The 22,568-nt window shown below is 38.0% G+C and overlaps 1 protein-coding gene across 2 annotated transcripts in view; it reads right to left on the minus strand.

Moving 5' to 3' along the window:
- Positions 1 to 22,568, minus strand: part of CPPED1 (calcineurin like phosphoesterase domain containing 1) — a 50,035-nt gene that overhangs the window by 21,267 nt on the left and 6,200 nt on the right. For both annotated transcript variants that reach the window (XM_030002147.2, XM_030002148.1), the window contains exon 2: positions 16,772 to 16,990. In XM_030002147.2, the coding sequence (XP_029858007.1) occupies positions 16,772 to 16,990 (219 nt within the window). The remainder of the gene's footprint in view (positions 1 to 16,771; positions 16,991 to 22,568) is intronic.

The following is a 22,568-nucleotide window of genomic DNA, read 5'->3' on the forward strand; positions in this document are numbered from 1 at the left end:
GTGCCCATTTTTCTACTGATAAGAAGGGGAAAGGGGGAGGTTGTAATGGTAGTATGAGGTGGTACCCGCAGGCATTTCTGTGTTTGTGTTAGGAGAAGAGCTCCAAGTACTCCTCCCCTCCAAGGCAGGACAAGCCTGCCAGCCCCTGTGGGTATGGTGGGAATGGTGGAGGTATTGGCCTCAATCTCCAATTCATGTAATTTTCCAAGAGATGGAAGTTCTAGTGAGGTAATCCAACTTCTTTTAACAATCAAAGCTATTGGTCATAAATTCACAGAGAAAAAGACCGTCAGAGGTCAATTACTCAGTATCACGTGACAACACTGCATTTCAGAGAACTTTTTCCTCTCCAAAGATCTTCTGGTAAGTCACTTTCAGGGATCTGGCTGGCACAAGCTGACTCAGCCGCAGGGCAGACTGCTGCAGCTCGACCCACGATACTGATGTTGCTGCTGTTTCTACACCTCCTTTTGGGGGTGGCTTTTCTCAGGAGCCAGAATAGTACCTCTTGTTTACCTGGCTCTGCAAATCTTGACACAGACAGTACTGTGTCATGGTTTGCTACAGGAAAGGCTATAGACATAAAGAAAACGTGGACTTCACATTTTGGGACATTTAAAAGTGTCCCAAACTTAAGACGAGTTGCAAACACATCGTTTTTAAAGGAAAGCACAAATTTTCAGTTTGAAAAAGAAGAAAGTTAAGAAGACTAGTTTAACTGTGAGCTTTTATGTGAGCAACGCTCTTGAAAAGCCCTGATACAACTGCAATCTGCCTAACTTTTAACCCAAGAGACTGATTATCAACAGTTAAGAGCTAAATTGTAGATTAAAATACTATACGATATATCAAATAGAAATAGTAACTAAATCTGATAAAAGCAAAATTAAAAATGTCAAAACACCACCAATGAAAATGGAATTTATAAAAACATTGGGCCTGTTCCTTCTGTAATTTATGATGATATAGGGAGAATTACTCTGAGATCAAAAGACAAGTTAATTCTTGTTGGACGCAATCACATGATTGTTATAATCAAACAAAGGACAGATTTGTGTATTTTCCTGGGCCTTACAGTGCATCACAATTGTTTTAATCAAAGAGTCTAATTGTTTTGGGCACTTTCCTGTTCTTGAGATATTTGTCCTTTTTTTTTGGTTTTCGTGACTGTCTGCAGTTGCTCTACTCCTTTTGCATGCCATTTAGAGGACTCTCCCTAGTAGTATTCCCTAACTTTCTAGAGAAGAGAAGAGGGGAGTCCAAGGCTATAATCACAGCATGCTCCTTTTGTAAGTACCTCCACTGAAACAAGTTTAACTGCTACCTCTCTCCCTCTGTGGGAAAGCAGTCTCCTCCTGTTCAAAATAGGATTGCCCTTCATCTCTGCTGACATTTTGGGTACCTGGCTGTTGGTTCCAGCTTAACAGGGCTACAACTAAGCTCCTACATCATCCCTCTCAGCTGACCCCTTACCCAGTGACAGCCCCATTGCTGTGCCTGTCACTTGGAAGACAGCACAGGCCCAAAACCAATAGTATCATCAAGTTCAGACTGTATCTTACAGGCTCCCTCTGCAATTACATCTTTACTGCATCTAATTTTTATGTGCTACCATAAATAAAAGTTTAACTGAGCTCTAATTTTGTCACATCTCAAATACTGATACACCTTTTTCTCTGATCTTTGCAAATGCAGCCCAGCATCCCTTCAGAGCACTGATGCAGACAGAGCTTTCCCACCCCAAAGCTCTGACGCCATTGCTCGCCATGCTGCCTTCTTTCCTAACCTTCCCCATCTCATCAATATGGGTGACTCCTCTTTACTGTCATGGCCAAACTCCTACCCTCTTCTCATTTGTCTACATGCTACCATCCCATAAAAGCAATGATTCTCTCATTGTCCATAAACAGAAAAAAACACCTTGCTCTCCACATTCATTTTTCCTAGGATGCTACAAAAATGTGATAATAGACAGGGCACTGGCATAGAAAGAAGAGATCTATCAGCCCGCCCAATTCAGTCTTACAGGTGCTCTTGTTACTCTGTACCCATCGTTGCTTCTTGTTTTAAAAAGTTTCCCCTCTAGCATCTGCCATAATGAAGTCATGCAATACACTGCGTCATTCCAAATTATTACATGCAAGAATAAGCTGATCAATTTTAATAAACCTAGTGTGGTCATGTTCTGAAATAGGTTTTTCTGGCTCAGTCTGTGCTGTAATAGCTAAAATGTCTCCTCTCTCTTTAGACATACATATTTTTAATATTCAAATAGCCTGAAAACAATTTTATGATGCGCAAAAAAAATTATTACACATTTAAAAATAATGTAAATATGACTATATTAACCAGTGGACAAACTGACTACTCAGTCTAACTTATAAAGAACCTCATCTCATTAGTTCCACTGAAAAGGAGGAACTGAAATACTCATTTGTCTACAGCTGTAAGCGACTGATTTTTTCAGTACATTAGAAACAAGTAATAATCTGTTCTGAGACACAAAAAGCGATCACACTAAAGAATTTCCCTGCATGAAAACACAAATTAAATTTATTTTAAACTTTGGGCCTTGAAACAAGAAGAAAATTTAACTCCGGTTTTAGCTAATAATTAACATTTATTACATTAAAGCAATGACAAAACTCCAAAAGTAAATGAGGAAGCCTATTAAGGGATCAACTGCTCCTAGAGTTTCGGTGCCTGACATTAAATATAATGACAGCAAATGCCAACATTCTTCTGAGTACCAGCCACACAGGTGCCCACTTAACAACCTAATTCGTGGCATTTACTGTTCCACCTTCTGCTATGAAAGTAAGTATGCTTCAACTTCAGCACAACTCTGTTCTTCTTATCCTTACTCATCTCCTAGCTATGCAAAGCTGTCACATCAAGCATAGGCCATCACTGCCTTTGGGTCTGCTCTTCTGATGAAATCATCACAAGCAGGAAAAAATACCACAATGTTACAGGAGTTACAACAACCACAAACTGAAGGGACAAAAGCTGTTTCCAATAACTGTTTGGTTTTAAGACACAGAGCAGGATTTTAATCTTTCACACTTTCTTCAAATGACTACCTGTAAGAATTTTACAGCTTTGAGGGCTTCATCATATTTACTTTTTCATATTAAGTAGTTACAGCATGACTAATAACTCTTTGAAACACTAGTCCCTTAAGTCTGACAAAATTGTCCTCACTGTTAAACTGAGAAACGCTTGCAATAAGTGGGTACAATTACTTAAAAAAACATGTACTTTTCCTGATGTCTAAGGCATTGTCTACCCTTACAAAGGCATCTTTGCTGAGCCAGACAGGAACTGGATGCTGTAGCCCAATTCCTACCCATTAAAACCATGTTACCCTCCATTGACTATGTAAGAACTGGCAGTTTGGAAAAGACTTGGTTCAGCTTGATTAATTGAGTCAAAATTACGGGGCCTAGATCTTCTGCCACTGACTTCAAGGAAGAAGAAGAAAATCCCTTACAATTCAGAGGGATGGAAAAGCCTGGGAAGGTACCTTTTAAAAAGCAAACACTTTAAAACTAGAAAGACAGTTCTAATCACGTCGTTTGACCATACCTGCATAATCCAAAGCACTGACTATGTGGAAGTTACTCTTTACAAATAGCAAATCCAATTCCAAGAAAACAAAGGAGGCAACAAAGATTCTAACACAGAGATATATTTACTGTACAATGTGCCAAATAAATAACTTACTGTGGATGTCCACTCCATGTATATGTTTTCAAATGTTCAGAGATAGGAGTTCAATTGCTAAAGCTGAGAATATGATAAGCTAAACTAAAACTTTATGGGCTGAGAAAGAAGCAAGAAAAGAAATTATAATTGGACTTTGAGAGATTAAGTTTTTACTAGAACATGGAGAAAAATCTAACTACGCTTCCATATATGTTTATTTTTTTATATATATATAAAACCTAGTACTTGTACTAGATTTTCAGTACTAGTACTGAATCTAGTACTTGTATGTATGTATGAGACAATCGTATAATTAATTACATCTCAAAGATTTTCACATATATAGAGTTACTGTCCCAGGATTCCTTAGTTCAGCTGTGGACTGGACTAGAGATTATGGTCTAAAATACAAATAAATATATAGCTGCTGAAGATTAAATATTTCCTTTTGACAGCCCAATAGTTTCTTTGCAATTTGAGACTGCAATGTATTATTGAACATGCATGGAGAATCTCTCATGCTTCCCTACTCTTGGGCTGATTAGAGCAAATTAAATTTCACACTAAGCAGTTTGGAGGCTTTGAATGCTCCATTAGGTTTTACTAGAATCAGGTAATTACTATAAAATGTTTATTTATGCAACCCTAGTGACATTTCTTGAAATAGGTATTATTATATGTTTGACAATGTGCTACTTACCCAAATTCTTAGACATTATTAATTAAAATTAGCATAAGAGTTTGGAGGAGAAAACAGCCAAGAATCCTTTTGGTTTGGGCTCCATCCTACCGAGCATACCAAAGTTTTTGATAGGTTGCAACACCAAAAGAAATGGATGCAGTGAGTTTATTTAGATTAAGCTACCTTACTGTCAGGAAATTAGGTCAAACTTGAACACTGCTCATATTATTTCAGGTGATAGTACAAAAAAGCGCCCCATTGATCAGTCAGTGACATATTTATTAAAAAACTACATTGTATTCAACAAATAAGATTATAAAATTTTTACCTATAGCTTGATTCAGTATAAACATTTCAAAGCCACTGCTTCTACCTCACACTTAAAAAGTCAATCTGTGCCTTTTCTATTTTGTGCTCTATTATAAATCTCCACTGACAAAGATTCAGAAATTGGGATTTAGCTGACAATTTTGCTGAAACCGCATGTGACAGTAGAATACAGCTGCCTCCTCCCCAGCTGTGCCAGGCCGATGGGAGTTAAAAAAACTACACAAACTTGCTTTGTAAACCCAGCAGCCAGTTCAAATGGCAAAAAAGAGCAAATATAGTAAAGGTGACATGCTTACAGTCATTTTTAAAGCTGGAACCATATTTTAAGACACCATTTTTTAATCTGCTCATATGCTTGTTATATGGGCAAATCAAACATCAGCATTCAGGCTCTTGCCTTCCAGATGAGAAAGGGAATTTTTCAAAGAACTATTATATTTTTAGTTAAAACTAAAACTTTACAAAGTATCTCCTTATATACATGCTTCCCTTAAGGACTAGCAGAGCAGCTTAATTTTATCTGGCAAGTTTTTTTTAAAATTAATGTTCCTTTCTTTTAGCAAAATGGGTTATTTAATGGTACTTTAAAAGCAATAATAAAAGCAGTTCACCGCCAGATTTACTGTGGTAAAATAACTTTTTGAGAAAGATATTAAGCATTATCAGGCATTTTTTTTCCTTTATAGAATGTCTTACTAATTCACTGTATATAACATTAAGAACTTGAATGGGACCTGACATTTCTCTGTAATTTATTCAGTTCATAAATGTATAAATGGCAGCTTGTGCATTTGCATGCAGATTTCAGCATTACATTCATATCACATCTTGTGTGCAAAACCCACCAGCAGCAAATCTCTAAATCTCCCAACAACTCAGTTATTGAAATGTGAACAAGCTAGTTCATATCTGATGTAATAAAGTATAAGTACAGCAGTCTACCTCCTAGAAAGGACATCAGGCTGAACCAACTGCAAAACAATTGCAAATTTACATGCCTGTACTTTAAACATCTGCAAAATATTTCCTAAGGAAGAACATACACATGCAAATGACTGTTGACTTTATAAAATATAATAAGAGTTGTGAAACTCAATATTATCTCAACGTTCCTTTTTAGTGGATACAAACCTGAAAGACAGGTAGGACTTCCTCGGAGGTACCAACTTCAGCTCCTGCTGAAAGCAAGTATTCACTGACCTTTCCTGGTCAAGCCCAAGACTGTTTTTTAAGTAAGATAATTTAGAACATTCATAATCGGTTTTAAACAATTAATGCTTTTGACTAGGAACATTTGCTATGCTATGTACTTTCCCCTTGATTTAGAAAACTGAACAAGTTAAAGAGTTTTCTTAGAGTTACCCTGTAAGGTAAGTGTTTGTAATTATGTGCTGCAGCCTATGCTTTAAGATTTAGTATCTATAAAAACTACTTTTGGATGAAGTCATATTAATGCACTCAATATTTAACAGAAACAAGAGACCGCGGCAGTTGCACATCAAATTTGGGCATAGGAAAGAGGCTCAAGACAATCCAGTTAGTAATTCTCTCAGGAGAGAGGATGCCTTCAAATGTTACAGTGATTATAAACAGAAATGAAGCCATACCGCTGTCTGGACACCAGAACCATCAGCTCTGATGTTCCTCAGCTCTGAAGCTGTCTATTCTGAACGTAAATAACTTCACTCTCTACAGTGTACGTGTCAGAGCCTATAAGAGGTACTGATTGTATAAAGGCCAGTATGCCCAGCTTGTCTTGTATTCTGATCATCAAATTGTCAAGCAGAAGTCAAATGGAGAAGTGCCGATTTGAAAATCATGTCCCTTAATTGCTGCCTAAATATGAACTCAGAATCCCAATATTTGGCACATGCTTTTAAAAATCTTGGTGCATATCATCGCCTGTATTATTATATGAAAAAACACCGTTTGCATGGAAGACAGGATAGGGTATATAATTCTGAGGAGACACGTAGCCAGCAGTTTTGCTTTTCACATAAAGCACGTAGCGCTGCCCAAAATTGTAATTAGTCAAATTGAGCTGATACGCTTTATTGAGGCTTTATGGAGGGGTTAAGAGTGTTAGCGAAACACGCAGACTTTGTGGGGGAAAAAAACACGTACCAGAGATGCATACACACCCAGAGCACTGTATGCAGTCATGGGGAGTTAGCTGGCAGGTGAGAAGGTCCCAGAAGAGTCGGGGCCCCTGGAAGCAGCAGGCGGGCAGCAGGACTGCCGCAGGACTGCCACACGTGCCAGCTGGGCACGCAGGGGTCCAGGATGCTTGAAGCAGAGAGGGAGAGCAGGCAAAGGGAGAGAGAAACAGGGAGGGACACTGAAGCAGGCAGTGCACTTGCATCTCCAGTGATTCTGTGACAGTGACAATTCCCTCCCAAATTCACGATCTTGTCTTTCTACAGGATACCAGACTCTCTAGGTAGTCTGTACCTTTTCACCACTACACACGGCATGGGGCTCACGGTCACTGCTTTCCCCAGCTGCAGCAGGTGCCTTGCCCTGGTACTTGGCTGCTTTCCCCCCGCCCCGTTATGCTTAAAGCAGTCTTTTTCCAGCTCTCAACACCGCACCGCCTCAATGACTAGTAACAGACCGTCAATGAGCTGTTTATAGTTTGGGGACATCTGTTTTCAGCTTGTCTATTGTCAAGGCCTTTCCTGTCACCCCACATTTCAACTGTTCACAGTAACAACACACACCCGGCCCCAAGCTCCAGTTCACACAGCAAGTTCCTGCAACAAGCTGACAACAAGCCCAATAGGCCAGGACTGCGGCATCGCAAAGTCAGCCCAAAGCACACTAGCGTACGGCCGGTGGCCTGTAGGTAGCAATATCAATACTCTTCTGACTGTGCTCCTGGGCAACAACAGCATTCACACCTATATGTGACCATTCTGTAATTTCCCAGGATAATTAACATCCTCTTTCAAACTTTGGGAGGTCTTGAGCAACAGGAAAGTATGAAATGGTATTCCCAAAGGATTATGGGGTTGCTATGGGTTTAAATTGGTACCAGCCAATTTACACTTGTAACTGGCTGTAATACACCTATGCAACAGACTATAGAAAAGCGTACATATAGGGACCATCTCTCTGCAGAAGATCAGTGCACATCACAATTCACTTTCTCCATCAAGATCAGCAGGCAGTTGTTCACTCCTGATGAGTCCCTAAAGTTATATTGCAAATATAAGACTAGGTATCTTCTATGTTGCCTCAGCATATAGAATCCAATCTCTGTTGGATTAAACAGCAGTTGTTGCTACACCACTATTCTTATTAGTGCATTTAAATTTTACAGACAGATACAGAAAAAGAATATGTAGCTGCCTCAACTGCTATCTGGACATTCAGACTTAATCTCCTTGAGCTGCAGCCTGACACCGTCCAGCTCCATAGGTGTGCCCCTGCTTTCTGTCTGGAAGTTCTTCTGGCACTTTTTGTTGTGCTAACAGCCTGAAACGTACATTAGATGGCACAATAAAAACATGAAAATACGTAACAGACACAATCCTGGAAAATCTTACAATCCAACTATGGCCCAACAGAGAGAGCCAGAGACAGCAAGCACACCAAGGAGCAGTAAGAAAACATTACCAAATATGACCGCAGCTTTGTAAAGCTGATTGAAACAATCAGATCTTTTAACTTGTTCCATTTACAGAAGGGACATTTATAAAAGCATGTACATTTTATCATGCTTCAAGGTGCCAATATTCTGACCAATTCCATGTTGTTACCCTACCACAAAGAACCATCCAGGCTTTGGCTAACATTGGTAGGTTAAACAAAAACTATCCAACTATCCAAAAAGTTGGGCAAAATTAAGTTGGAACGCTGGGTCTACCCAGTAATAGCCTCTGCAGACAAATAATTTTAAACATTGTACAGTTTGTTTTGTTGAAGAGCACAGTTAAATTTTTGATACTGGACTAGCTCATAACATTCCCCTGCACCCATTTACATGCAATGTCATTTTTCTTGTGCTGTACCATGCGGACTAGGACAGCTTTGTTTAAACTCAACAGCTTCAGTTTAATTCTCTCCAACCACCTTCTATTCATCAAGGTGTAACTAGTTTGTGTCTGGGAGGGTGGGGGGGAATCAATTTATGACATTTTTACTGCAGTGTATCATATTCATAATACTTAAAGATTTTAAACGTATTTCTGCATATGTGTGAACGGAAGAACACATGCAAAAATATATATATAGGCACATGAAAACAAGGACAATGCTTATCCTACCAGGCAGACAACTATGAAACGTATATGGCAAATCTGTCTAATGTTAAGGAAACTTTTTTAATAACAAAATACAAGAAGTTAATGAGACCTCGTCTTTAGCCTAGATACAAAGTTTCTATTGCAATCATACACATTCTACAAAGCTACCGTCCTTCCTCACAGACCTCTTTGCTACAGCATTGCAACCCCTTAATACTGAGTATCTTAGGCCACAAGTATTCCCAATATGCTGGGACAGAAGGAAAAGCCACTGTAAGAACAGTGTGTATCAGTTAGATATAACGCATTAACTGAAGTTTGTTCTTTTGAGTGCAACAACCTGCTGGAACCAGGTGTACCAATTTCAGGGCCACTGCTGAGGTCCAAAATGGCAGAAAGCAGCTCTAACTCCAGCACACAGGATAACAGCTCCTTGCAGCTTCCCTCCCTCCCCGCAGCCTCTGCCTTAGAGGAGGGGGAATGCAGCACAAGTAATTCAATAGAGCTAAGAAAGGTAAGTTTTAAAAAAATTACTAAAACCACCTAAAATGAGTAAGACCACTTAAATATTTTTATCAGCTATAAAATGAATAAAAATCTATGCAGAAAAAGCCCCACAACACCAGACCTTGGGAATGAATAAGAAAGCATAAATAGGCACAACTGCTTATCTTGTGATCAGACTAGAAAGATGGACAATTGCTTCTGAAGCTAATGAGAGAAATGAAAGTATAGGCAGATCAATTAAAAAGGAAGAAGTACCATCATAATTAATTCACTAGGCATGTCAGAAGAGCAGACAACAGAATTCGTGTATTGGAATTCAGTTTATTTAAAATACAATGGCTTAGTCTCCTGCCATCACTTACACAGCTGTCTAGGTTGATTTGTTCTTTGCAAATAGATATTAAAAAAAAAAAAAGGTGGATCCTTCACAGAAAAGGCCTTTGAAATAGAAAATGCAAATGATGTGGGCATCCTCCTCCCCCCCACCCCTCAGCAAAACAAAGGAATTCTGAAGTAGAGCACAACACCCACGCTCTGACCTGTCACGTGCTGCTTCCACTCACCTTAGCAGAGCCAAAGGTTCCTTCACCAGAATTAAACATTTCAGAAATGTGTTATAAATAACAGTTTGAAAGCATTTAATTAAACAATTCAATAATATAAAACAAAGGTAGAACGAAAAAAAAAAAAAGAAAAATGTCACTACTTGGACTTAATTGACTGAAAAGGCGGATGTCAGATTATATAGCACTGAATGACCTGGGCAGGAAATGTGTATATTCAAGATTATGCCTTCACTTAACTAAAGTAATTAGTACAAGTATTCGCAGTGTACTTCAAGTACCATAATACTCAATTTTAGTGATTTTGATTTCTTCTAATTAACATATACACGCAAATGAATCTAAAACTGCAAGCATAAACATTACTTGCTCACTGATCCATTATCACACTGCTAACAGATCACACTTAACCAAGTACTATCAGTTTTTTTGATTATACACATTATTAGACAAGTCTCGTTTCATTTAGTCTCTAAACAGCTAAGTTTTATTACAGTCAGAGCTAAGTAAAGTTTGCAGGAGTCTTGCTGCCTTACTTGTTCTTTCACCCATGTAAGCAGAGCAATTAATGAAAAATAATTAAACACTTGGTCTAAAGCTACATCACATAAAGGACTTTGCTAGCTAGAACTGATGTCTATCAAGTTACTGACAGCAATAGTATCATTAAAAAAATGCAGTTAAACAATTTCCTCCAAAGGAATTCAGCCACATAAAAATAGCTGCTGGATTCTCAGCCTCACAAGTCAGTGTTTCTCTGTGGCTTCAGCAGGGCAACCTTGGCTGCAAACAGCTGAATTCTCTGCTGTTGTAATGAAAGGTGTTGAAATACAGAAGCTGTTTCCTGGACACCAATCTACACTCGAGGTATGGGATGAAGAAGGAAGCACAATGCTTCATGAAAACTGAAACAGGAAAGACAGGCAAGAAAGAAGGCAGGGGAGTTTGCCCTCAATGTATGGAAGGAGCTACTCTATGGAACAGACACCAGGTTTGTTGTGCTTTTGAGTCAGAATCAGAGGAGAGATCACCCACTAAGAGTGGGGTTTTGCTGCAGACCACCTAACAGGGGCAAAGATGTGGATTCAGTCTTCTATAAGCAACTTGAAGAAGTCTCCAGATCACAGACGCTGGCTCTTATGTGAGACTAACTTCCCTGACATCTGCTGACAGCAATCCAGGAGGGAGTCTGAGACAACTTCTTGACACAGATGGGCCAACCAGGGCCCACTCTCCTAGTCCTGCTAGTCACAAACATAGAAGTGCTAGGGGACGTGTTAATCCCTGGCAGCCTTGGCTGTAGCAGCCATCAACATGGAGTTCAAGATCCTAAGGGGAGTAAGGAAGGCAGATAGCAGATCTGGGACCTCAGGACAGCAGATTGGCTTATTCAGGGAACTGGTATATAGGATTCTGTGGGACGCAGCTCAGAAAGGCAAAAGAGTTTGAGAGAGTTGACATGTCTTCAAGGACAAGCTCCTCCTAACACAAGAATGGTCCTTCCTGATACGGGGGGGTGGGTGGGTGGGTGTAGAAAAAAAAAATAGTAGTAGACTATCAGGAGAAGAATGACTTGGCTAAACGAGGAACTCATGCCTGAGTACTGATGGAAAAAGAACATAAAAGGGAGATGGAAGCAAAGATGGACTTGGAAGGAAGAATATTGAAAAAGTACCTGGGCATGCAGGGCTGGTGTCAGAAAAACCAAAGCTCACTGAGGGCTGAAACTAGCAAAGGGCATGATAGGCAGCAAAAGCTTCTACTACTACTTTAGCAATAAAATAATAAACAAAGAAATACAGGCCCACTGCTGAGTGAGGCAACAAGTGACAGGTACTCAGTGCTTCTTTTGCCTGTCTTCACTAAACTGTTCTCCCAGAGTTAGAGGAGCAGAGGAAATATCAATAGTGGAACAGGATTTAGCCAAGTATCTCCTGAAAAGTTTCAACCCAAGCAAGTCCATGGGACCTGATGGGATGCATCCAAGAGTACCAAGAGAACTGGCTGATGTCACTGTGAGGCACCTCTCTATAAAAATCAAAAGATTGTGGAGTTAGGATGTTACAGTCTAGATGAGTGGAGAACTAGATGGGTGAAAAACTAGCCAGACTGTTGGGCTTAAAGAGTATTGGTTAATGGAACAATATGGGAAGTTGTCATAAAACAAAACAGAAGGTTCCAACTTGATATGAGAAAAAACACTTTTAGAAATAAATTTCCTGCGTTTTAGAAAAATGCAGTGAAACAAACACATTATCCAATCAACAATATTTTGCATTTTGCAGATTACCATTTTTGCCATATTAAGTTATGGTGCACTAACTTAATGCACACAATGTCTTCAGAAGTAAGTCTTTCATTATCATGGTGTATCTAGGTGTTAAGTATTGAGTTTATAGAAATTATTTTCAGTAACACAGTTGCACTATAAGGTATTGCTTAAAATTCTTGATTACGTACCACAATATTAGCGTTACCAGGAATAGATATCCTATTCTTGATTATGTAATCAAGAAAAACTTCTGAAAATAATATTCAGAGTACAAACTACTTTTAATCAGCAGCTAAATACCACTATACCGGCACTGATTACTTCGTTGCTCTAATGACATCTGTAATGGATTCCAAGTGCTGTGCCTGATTGCTTCCCAGCTGATCAGGATTCTGTTCATCACTTCTAGCTGCTGGAATTCTGAGATTTCTTGGAGTTCCTTTGCAAAAGGCTTCAACATTGCTTCAGCTAAATGGATACAGTGCACGCTTTAAAACAGTCATCATAAACTAGTACTCCATGATGAAACATATTAAGAGAAGAGAGGAAGATGTGGGGTTTGCCCCGCCTTTTTATTGACAGGCATTGATTATAAAGCAGTATAATCCAAAGAACTTGATAGACACTGGCGAATGGATTGTAAAATATACCTGAACTTCAATTGATCATAGCCTTCTTCAGTAACCATGCTGCAATAGTAACTGTGATACACTTTCATCAATGCATTTTCAGTTTTAATATAGGCAATATACACAAGTGATATAAAAGGCAATTTGAGACATTAAATAAGATACATGTACAAGCCAAATTCACAATTGTTAAACTTAAATCAATGTCTTGTCTCATGTTAAAAATGAATTTTTAATCGTTCCTTTTATTGAACTAACACGATAAGGGAATTGACACAGTAATTATTCTTGGAGAGTCTCCTCAGTGGAGAAGTATGAAATGATTGCAGTACCATACTACTACAGACATGCATTACATAGGTCTAAACATCCTTGGCTAGAACAGTGAAAATACTTAAATTACTCCAGAAAAAGAAATATTACTACTGGTCTTCAATTCTGCAAACATTTATATGTTCAAATTATTTGAAAAGCTATTTGCTATAAAAATTCTTAGATTCTCTGTTTGCTCTTTTTCATTAATATAGTATTGCCAAAAGACAACTTACAATTTCAAATTTTTGTTGTAACAAATAATGAAAGTGCTGGCAAATTTCAATATACTGTTTTTTTGAAATGGAACACTTTCTAAAATTTTTTTAAGAGTTTAATCAGTTGCTGACAGCTTTTTACCTCATTGTGTCTTCACTTTAAGTTAGAATTGTTTAAATGGATAATGTAAAGAAGTATGAAGTCTCAAGCACAGTATTATTACTGGAATTAGTGGAGAGAGACTTGTGCCATATGACAGTGGAATATAACAGCTCCTGCTTTTTATCTGAGTCATAAGTGGTGCAGAAATACACTAGCGGTTCAAACACACACCCATGTAAGAGAAAAAATTTAAGAATTCATTCCTCTGTGAGAAGGAAGTCACCTCAATCCCTAAAGTATAGCATGGAACGTGGCAGAAAAACTTGAGAAAGTGGCTGCGGTACTTCCAAGTTTTCCAAAAACTTTCACTGCAAAGTCTTCATTTCTAACATCAGAGGATTTCTATTTTGATAAAAGAATATGCAGCAAACAAGTTGTTATAAGGCCAACATCTTGGCTTCTTAATGCCAATGTCTTGCAATGTCTCATACAGTAACAGCTATTAACAAGCCAAACCAAAGAAATTGTCAATAAGTATCTGAAGACATTTTAAAAACAGGTTGTGAGTTGTCTTGCTTTAAAGTATCTTTTCTTTAAATTTTCTTTAACTTTTTTTGTGTTTTGAAGGAGTTTCTATTCCAGAAGCTAAGTAAACGAGAGGAAAAGGTAGGAAAAAATCCTTTGAAAAACCTATTATTTCACTTCCAAAATACAAATTCATACAGTTTAAAGTGTTGTTTCAAGTTCTTTTAAACACATAGATTTAGATTTATCTTCTATGAAATATTCTTCTGACTTTGCATTTCTGTCTCCCTTGCTGTATCATACATCTCCCTGCCCAATTTTAGGCAAGTAGTCAGAGTGTTAATCCACAGGTATCTGTACCGTAGAGCAATTCACTTTTATCTCTCTCATCAGTTTACACAGAAAGACAAATGGCTGACTGTAAAATTGTACTTACCTGTACAATTGTGAAATTGTACTTATATCTTTACCAACTCACGGCACAGCAAGCCATTTGTATAAAATACAAAGGCAGTAATGAAATAAGTAATTGTGCCAGTTGAATATTCTAAAATTCCTTTTAGTAGCACATTTCCTTAACTACTTTATATAAGTACACGATAACACAGGCTTGCAAAGTACTAACATAATTTCAATCAACAAGAAATTATTAGATGAATTAAATATGGTGGCTCAAGTGAGGTAATAATAGAATCATAGAATCATTTAGGCTAGAAAAGACCCTTAAGATCATTGAGTAATGAACTGCTCTTTCTTGCAATTTCTTGGAAATTGCACTAGGCAGCTTCAAATACTTATACAATGCACAGCACATACATCACACAATGTAAGTGATCTCAGCCATACAATCCATTCAGTTTCTTTTACATGTTTGTTAGCAAAATGAATATATGATAATGTTTTGCAAAACCCTAACAGGTATGTATTTAAAATATTACCAAAGTCTGAGACATACACTGGTAAAAGGGACAATAATGACTACAGAGATCCATTACCAGGAAAAAAAACCAAAACCAACCATAAAAACTGCCACACACAAGACTGACTTATTGTATCTAGCCATTTAGTACCCAGTGGAAGTCAGAAGACTGCTGGCTCTCTGTAGGTCGCACTTACTCTCTATCAACAGAAAAGCCTTAGAATAGTGTTGTTTAAAGTCAGTATAGACAAAAGTACTCAGAACTTTGCATTGTTTTATGAGCCTTTGAGAAATATCTCGGTAAAATGAAATTAACTTAGCTTCCTGGATTATTTAAATTTGTGAGTGAAAGATCCATTTTAATAGGATGTAGAACACCTATTATTTGTCCTGAATTTTATTCCTCTTACAAGGGATACTGAAGATAACATATTTGGAACACTTACACAAATTAGAAGTCCTAATTGAAATACTTATTAAAACTCTGCTATAGGAAGGCCAGATGATTCTTAGGAAGAGATTATTTTATGATTCTGGGTTAAACCTGTACTTCCAAAATTAATGGAAGAACATAAACCAATAAAACAACTGCATAACGGCAGACTTCATATTATGATCAAGCTACTGAGGTGTTACACAGTAGATTCGATCAAGCTTAAATGTGTTGGTTTTTACACTTTTCCATTCTATCACTAAAATAGTGTTCTGTTCAAAAGAAAGTCTGTAGCCTATAAATAATGTCAGTCAATTTGACAGCTCAGGTTTTAAAATCCATTTTGCAGGACACCGAAGGACTTAGTGAAAGGTCTCTAACATGCTCAAAACCTTGCTGTGCAAAGATGAGCTGGGATGCACCACCTCAGGTGCAAGTGGAGTGCAAAGCAGAGCGTAGCATGAAGCACACAGGACTCTATTTGCAGGCTCACTTGGTAGATTGCTCTGCTGTCAGCTACATAGCTAAGGCTGTCTACAGCTCTGCTTCTTATCAAGGCTAGGAAATAGAAGACACTGTGCTTAGATCTGCTTTTCAAACCACTTGTCAACTGGTAACATCAGTTTTTCTTTCACTTCCAATAAGAGTATTTATCTTAAAATAGAAATATTACCAGTCTGTTCTAAAGTTATAACTGTCAAACTTTGTAATCCACCTTTCTAGATGGTCTGTTGTTCTTCCTCTGGCTGTACACAGAAACATACTGATCTCTGAGTCCCACAGCAACAGGACAAAACGCTAAAACTTGAATTTGCTGACTTTTAGCATTTTAAGAATTTAAATATTGAAGCAGTTGAATTTATTAAGCATTAGAAAGCCAGAGAACTCTCTGAGCTTCACCCACTTTAGGTACTCAATAAGCCATAGCTATGTTTTTTCTTTTCTTGGCATTGTTTCTCCCCAATGGCTAGGGTCCCTATTTGTCTTCTCAAAGCAATTTGTTTAGAAGAAAGAATTTTAATGTGTGTTCTTTGGGCTTTTATTTCAAAGAAAATTTCCTCAGGGCCACTGAAAAGAAAGCAACTAATTAACAAAAGTACACCCCTAAAATGAATGATACAGGAAGTCAGATGAAGAAATCGGAATAAGGTCTCAAGAATCATCTACAAAGCACATTTTTTTCCCCAAATACCAAAACAGCAGCATACCAAATCCTATGAAAGAATATTGTGAAGTCAAGGAAATTAAATTAGCCTTGTTGCCAATCTGAAATACAAAGAAAATGGAGTTACGATCCCCATTCTACACTTTTAATTGCCTTACCTGGCATTCCATGGATAAGGTCTCCGCACAACACAAAGAACTTGGGTTTAGGGTTTAGTTTGTTAATGGCCTGCACTGCTTGCTCTGCTAATTTGATTTCTTCTCCCCATTCATCATCTCCATTGTTCGTGTCTCCAACTGCCCAAGCTTTCATCAGTCCAAACTGAGGATCTGCTCCTTGGATGAAGTAGAAGGGGCCCCTCCATTGGTACTCATCATCTAAGAAGAAAAAAAAAAGGGGGGGGGGGGAATTAAGCACTAGAGAAACTTTTATAAAGAGAATGAAGTTTTCCATGCATCTTAAACTTATTGCTCTTCACCTAAGTAAGTCGAGGCTGCTTCAATGAAAGTACAGAATTCTGTAATCATTCACATAGGACAAATATAAAGGCAGAAGTACAAAATTTTCCTCTAATGGGTAGCTGCAATAAATGAAAGTATATTAATCTAACTATACCACATGGTAATTACAGACTGATTAGAGGAAAAGTATGTGAAGGATTCAGCAAATAGTGCTGGAAATTACAAGACTACAATATAGCACAAGTGTATAATGTTAGATTTCAGTTGATTCTTTTAAGACTCCAATTATTGCTTCTTTAATTAACAAGTTAAACATACACATTACACATTTTATGGTTCCAGTAGACTTGTCCTTAAATTATTAAGGAGTTAAATGCTTTTTTTTCTTATGCTTTTAGAGACAAGTTGTATGTAGCACATTCATCAGAGTTAGAACTGAAGCCACTCAACAGGACCAAGGTTAGCAAACACAAAATGCAGCAACATAAGAATTAGCAGCAACAATGAAAATCCTAATTTAGAGCTGCCACAAGAGCTCCCAAGACCTATGATAAAAAGGTGAGACCTCAGAAATAAATTTCCATTGGTAGAGTCAGTGCAGACAGTTGGTAGAACAGAATTTGTACTGCTACAATTTTATTGTTATTATAGTATCAGAGAAGCAAGTATACAAATACCACATAAGAAGCATGATACATAAGACTACAAGCACATTAAGAAAAAAATATCTCAACACCAGGCAAATAAAGTAACAGTTGGCTATAAGTTAAAAACAAAAATGGGTATCCTGTTTCCTAGACTTAAGTCTCAAGTTGGAATTAAAGTACAAACACAAGTACACTGTGGTTTCTCCAGCTGTCCAAATGCATTCATTTGCAACCTGAATATTTCAGTTTTGACAGCTGTATTTGGCTTAATACATTTAGTGTTATTGTTTGTTTTTTTTTTTAAACAGCATTTAAACTGTTAAAAACTCAGACTACATCAATCTATAGTTGAACCTAAAAAAAAGAAGATACAGCAAATTATTTCAGATTAAAATATAATCCTTAAATATACTCCCATGTTATGTAGTCTGATCCGAAATACAGTTTGACGCAAAACTAATCTTCCAATAACAGTGCATAAACAAGTAGCATGTCCACTGCATGGATTTACTTTTGGTTTTCTTTTAAGTGATCTAGAACTGGAGCTTCTTACTTTGCAAGAAGGGGGGTATGTTTCTTTCAAGGAAGGTTAGAAAACAGAGCTTATTAATTTCATCCATTGCACCACAGATATGTATAGGCTGGGGTGAGGAAGAATGAATGTGGGCAACTCCCACTGTTTATAATCTTTGCTGTGGGATCAGATCATTTTGCCAAGTGCAAGCTTCTACATTTTAGTTAAAGTAACACCTAATTTCTAAACAAAATTATTTATAATCTGTTAACATTGTCTGTTAATTCATACCAGCATTGTCTTGTTCTAAATAATAATCACATATTTTATATAGAAACATTTAGCCATTTATTAGCTTTTAATTCTGAAATGAAGTTAAACTTTTCCAATTAGTTCCAATAAGTTTCCAACTTATTTAGAGAAGTGAAATGATCCATCTATCCATGAGTTTGCAATAGAGCCCATATGGAACCAGCTGAATGACACAAAGTAATTTAGGTTTTTATTTTGTCTTGCATGGCAAAATATGACTGCCTTAAAAACCAGCTTGCGTGTTGCATCAAAGGCATTGTTTGTGCCAAGAAATCAACTCAGGGTTTTTATAAGTGGAAAGCTATAGCAAAAGAATGAGTTAAGGAAGCTTGCATCAGAAATCCTTCATGACTTACACAAAATAAAACTGAAAAAGGGAAAGTCTGAAACAGGAACTTGTTTTGGAGGAGTGGCACAATCCTCAAAACTCATTAAATGGGAAAAAAGCTTAAATCTTTGAACAACATGGTAGGATTTTTAACACCTGTCCCTTTTCCAGCAACTCGGTACACAGTACTGATCATCAATGCTGAGCAAAATCTACTTGTTTTGCAGTGATTAATCTGAAGCCAGTAATTTTTACCATAGTAGCCTAAGTAAAATATAGAGACATTTATCTATTTATTTTTACAGTAACTACTTAGAAAAGACAGCTAGTCTTTTTTTTAAAAGACTGTTTCAATTATGGACATACTGTGTTTCCCTTTCCAGAGCCCCAGGGATGGTGTCTGGTGGCCAAAGGCAGCTGGAGCACCTGCAGCAGGCCAGGTAGCTGTCAGGCAGCCTGGCTGGCACAGGCAGCAGGACTGGACCAGGTCCCAGGTAACAGGGAGCTTCATATATAATGCTTGAACAGAGGGAAGTCTGGCAAGCAGACAATGCACTGTCAGGGAGCATGCAGAGCTGATGCAAAACAGGTTGCAAAGCCAGACCAGGGGCTATTCTAATATAAGCTTCATGGATATTTCTTTTCCTGCCTTATGTTCCTGCCAAGATAGTAGCTCTCTAGGTTTTAAGTACCTGAATGTTTCCAAGACTGTGCACAGATGCTCTGGTTTGAGTGGGTGAATGACGGTCATGTGAGGCAGAGAGAGAGAGACACTGATAAGATGAATTTGAAAAGAGAAGTTTAGTACACAGACAGAATCAAGAAGTGGCAGAAGAAAGGAGAAACAGAAGATGCAGGGGTGGAGGTGAAGAAGAGTGGGGAGAAAAGGAAAGAGATAGGAGGTAAAAAGTGAAAGGAACTGAAAATGATGCAGAGGTATATGCTATATTCTCCCATAGGAAAGAAAGAGATAAAATGAAGAAAGCAAAGCAGGGACAACAGAAAAGATCCAGGAATCAGGGCTACATAAGTAACATTTACTTAAAATGTTAGTTTAATTAACTGGTCTTAGTCAAATAAATTAGTCAACAGCTATTTTTGTGGTATTTGATAACTTATCAAATAGTTACCAAAAAAATAACAGTAAGGTTGAATAAATATTTCCTCCTTTGTCTTCTTATTTGATCACTCCAACTAGAAAACCTATTTAAAAATAAATAAACCTAGTACTTAAACCAAATTCCATTAGCTTATTACTTACCACGTGGTACTTACTGATTTAGTTTAGTACTTACTGATTTTGTTCCCCAAAAAACATAAGAACATATGGGAACAGAATAATATATGGACACTCAGTTTCAACTTAAAACTTGAGGTTTTGTTTATCAGGAATGTGTTTCAATTACCATAAAGTACTATAAATAAAAGCAGACTGTCATGAGGAGAGTTGCATTGGTACACCACCACTGGTGCAAACTTGCACCGGCACCGACTCTAAAGGCTGTTCCAGGTTCAGCTCATCCAGGAAATAACGCTTAATTGCCCTCACTGGTCTGTCTGCACAGGGTTAATGCAAGCTTTTCCTTATCTGTGCAAGGCATAATACCGGTCCAGCTAAAGTTTAAAGTGTTGCAACTAGTTCAATTTGGCTAACTTTGCTTAAAACTCCAGGAAACCTGCCTGTACAAGTGCTCTTTCAACAGACCAATATGGTAAGAGGGTAGCAATGAGAAACAGAACATAAAAGCCTCTTCCACTACCACAGATGGATCCAGAAGTCTTTTGCCCAACAATTAAATGACTTATCAACGGACTGTGTTCAGATAATTACTAACAAAACTTCTGTACCCTACTTCTCTCCCTCACCAGCTGCTTGTTAGCACCCTCAAGCAGAACAGGTACTGTAGGCCATGCAAATGAACCATGTCTGCTTAAGCAGTAAGTCAGGCACCACAAAAAATTGTTTGAACAATTTTTTTGGACTTTGCACTGAATCACAAGAAGAGTGCTCAGACAAATCATTCTGTTGCTATGCTAGGGGAATGCCAAAGTCTGGCAGAGGGTTAGTAACAGCATTGGGCACAAGTGGTGGGAGGGGGAACAGCTGTTTTTGCAGTGATCATCTAGCCATGATCCAGGTCCTAGATGTTACCCCATAAGGTTTCAATTAAATAGCATGTACAGTTGCTATCTTCCCTTCAAATGGAACAAGCAATGACTTTTATGGAAATGACATCAAAGGCATTCTTCTCACTAGGAGTTTCAATTTTCAAGCCTTTAGATGAGCTATGCAGTTGTATTGGACAAAGTGCATGCTAGGTAAAGCAATAGAAGATTAGGATTCGATTAATAAAAATTTTTCTCTGCCTTCTCCCTTGCATCACAAAATTGAGCAGAGCTGAGAACGCCTGCAAATTGGCTCTTCATCCCTATGAGCATAGAAGCTTTTTGCAACTTTCTGAATTTACCACAGCAATAAGAAAATGCAAATACCAGACAAAAGTCAGCAGATTTCTCAGATAACTGATGTATGTATGTCCTGGTTTCAGCTGGGATAGAGTTAATTTTCTTTCTAGTAGCTGCTATAGTATTATGTCTTGGATTCAATATAAGAGTAATGATGATAGCAACAACTGAAAACATCAGTGTGTTAAGTAGTGTTTATACTAAGTCAAGGATTTTTCAGCTTCTCATATCCAGCCAGCAAGGCTGGAGGGGCACAAAAAGTTGGGAGGGGACACAGCCAGGACAGCTGACCCAAACTGGCCAAAGGGATATTCCATATCATGTGATGTCATTCCCAGTATATAAACTGGGGGGAGCTGGCCAGGTGGGGCAGATCACTGCTCGGGAACTAACAGGGCATCGGTCAGTCAGTGGTGAGCAATTGCATTGTGCATCACTTGTTTTGTATATTCTAATTCTTTTATTATTATTATTGCCATTTTATTATTATTACTACCATTATTATTTTCTTCCTTTCTGTCTTATTAAACTGTCTTTATCTCAGCCCACAAGTTATATTTCCCCGATTCTCTCCCCCATCCCACTGCTGGGGTTGGGGCGGGAAGTGAGTGAGCAGCTGCGCGGTGCTTAGTTGCTGGCTGGGGTTAAACCACGACAACATACAGTTTCCATTTCTGAAGGACAAATAATGTCTGTGGAGCTGCTTTTACACATTAAGCCACACAACTCCTATTCCAAATCTGTTTTATTCACAGGCCTCCTTAAGAGCTGCACAGCTGATCACCACAGAGGAAGTCCAACTTCAGAACATGTTGTTATGCCTCAGTTTCAATAGCTTCCCACTCTTTTTCTGCTCCCATGCATGCCAAAGTACAGAGAGAGGATCAATGCAATGTATTTTTAGTAGCATAGGCTGAAAAATGGTGCCAGCTTCTAATTTTATCTAAGGATTAATTCTGTGAAGGGCCAAAGTAGTCAGCAGCAATTCACAAGAGAAAACCTCAGCCATGTATTGTGATCACGCACAAAAAGACACTTCAAGGACCTAGGTGGGATTTAAGCCAAACCTCAACATTTATAGAGGATAACAGCTAATATCTTGCCCTGTCTTTATTTCTTGCCCTTTAGGTTTTCCTAATTTCTCCTCCCTTTTCTCCCCCCCTCTCTGAGGATCACAAACATATAGAGATTGCTCATATAAACCACTGCAAGCTGGCCTCAGACAGC

The sequence above is a fragment of the Aquila chrysaetos genome, chromosome 25 (genome assembly GCF_900496995.4).
Source record: "Aquila chrysaetos chrysaetos chromosome 25, bAquChr1.4, whole genome shotgun sequence".
In the NCBI taxonomy this organism is placed as follows: domain Eukaryota; kingdom Metazoa; phylum Chordata; class Aves; order Accipitriformes; family Accipitridae; genus Aquila; species Aquila chrysaetos.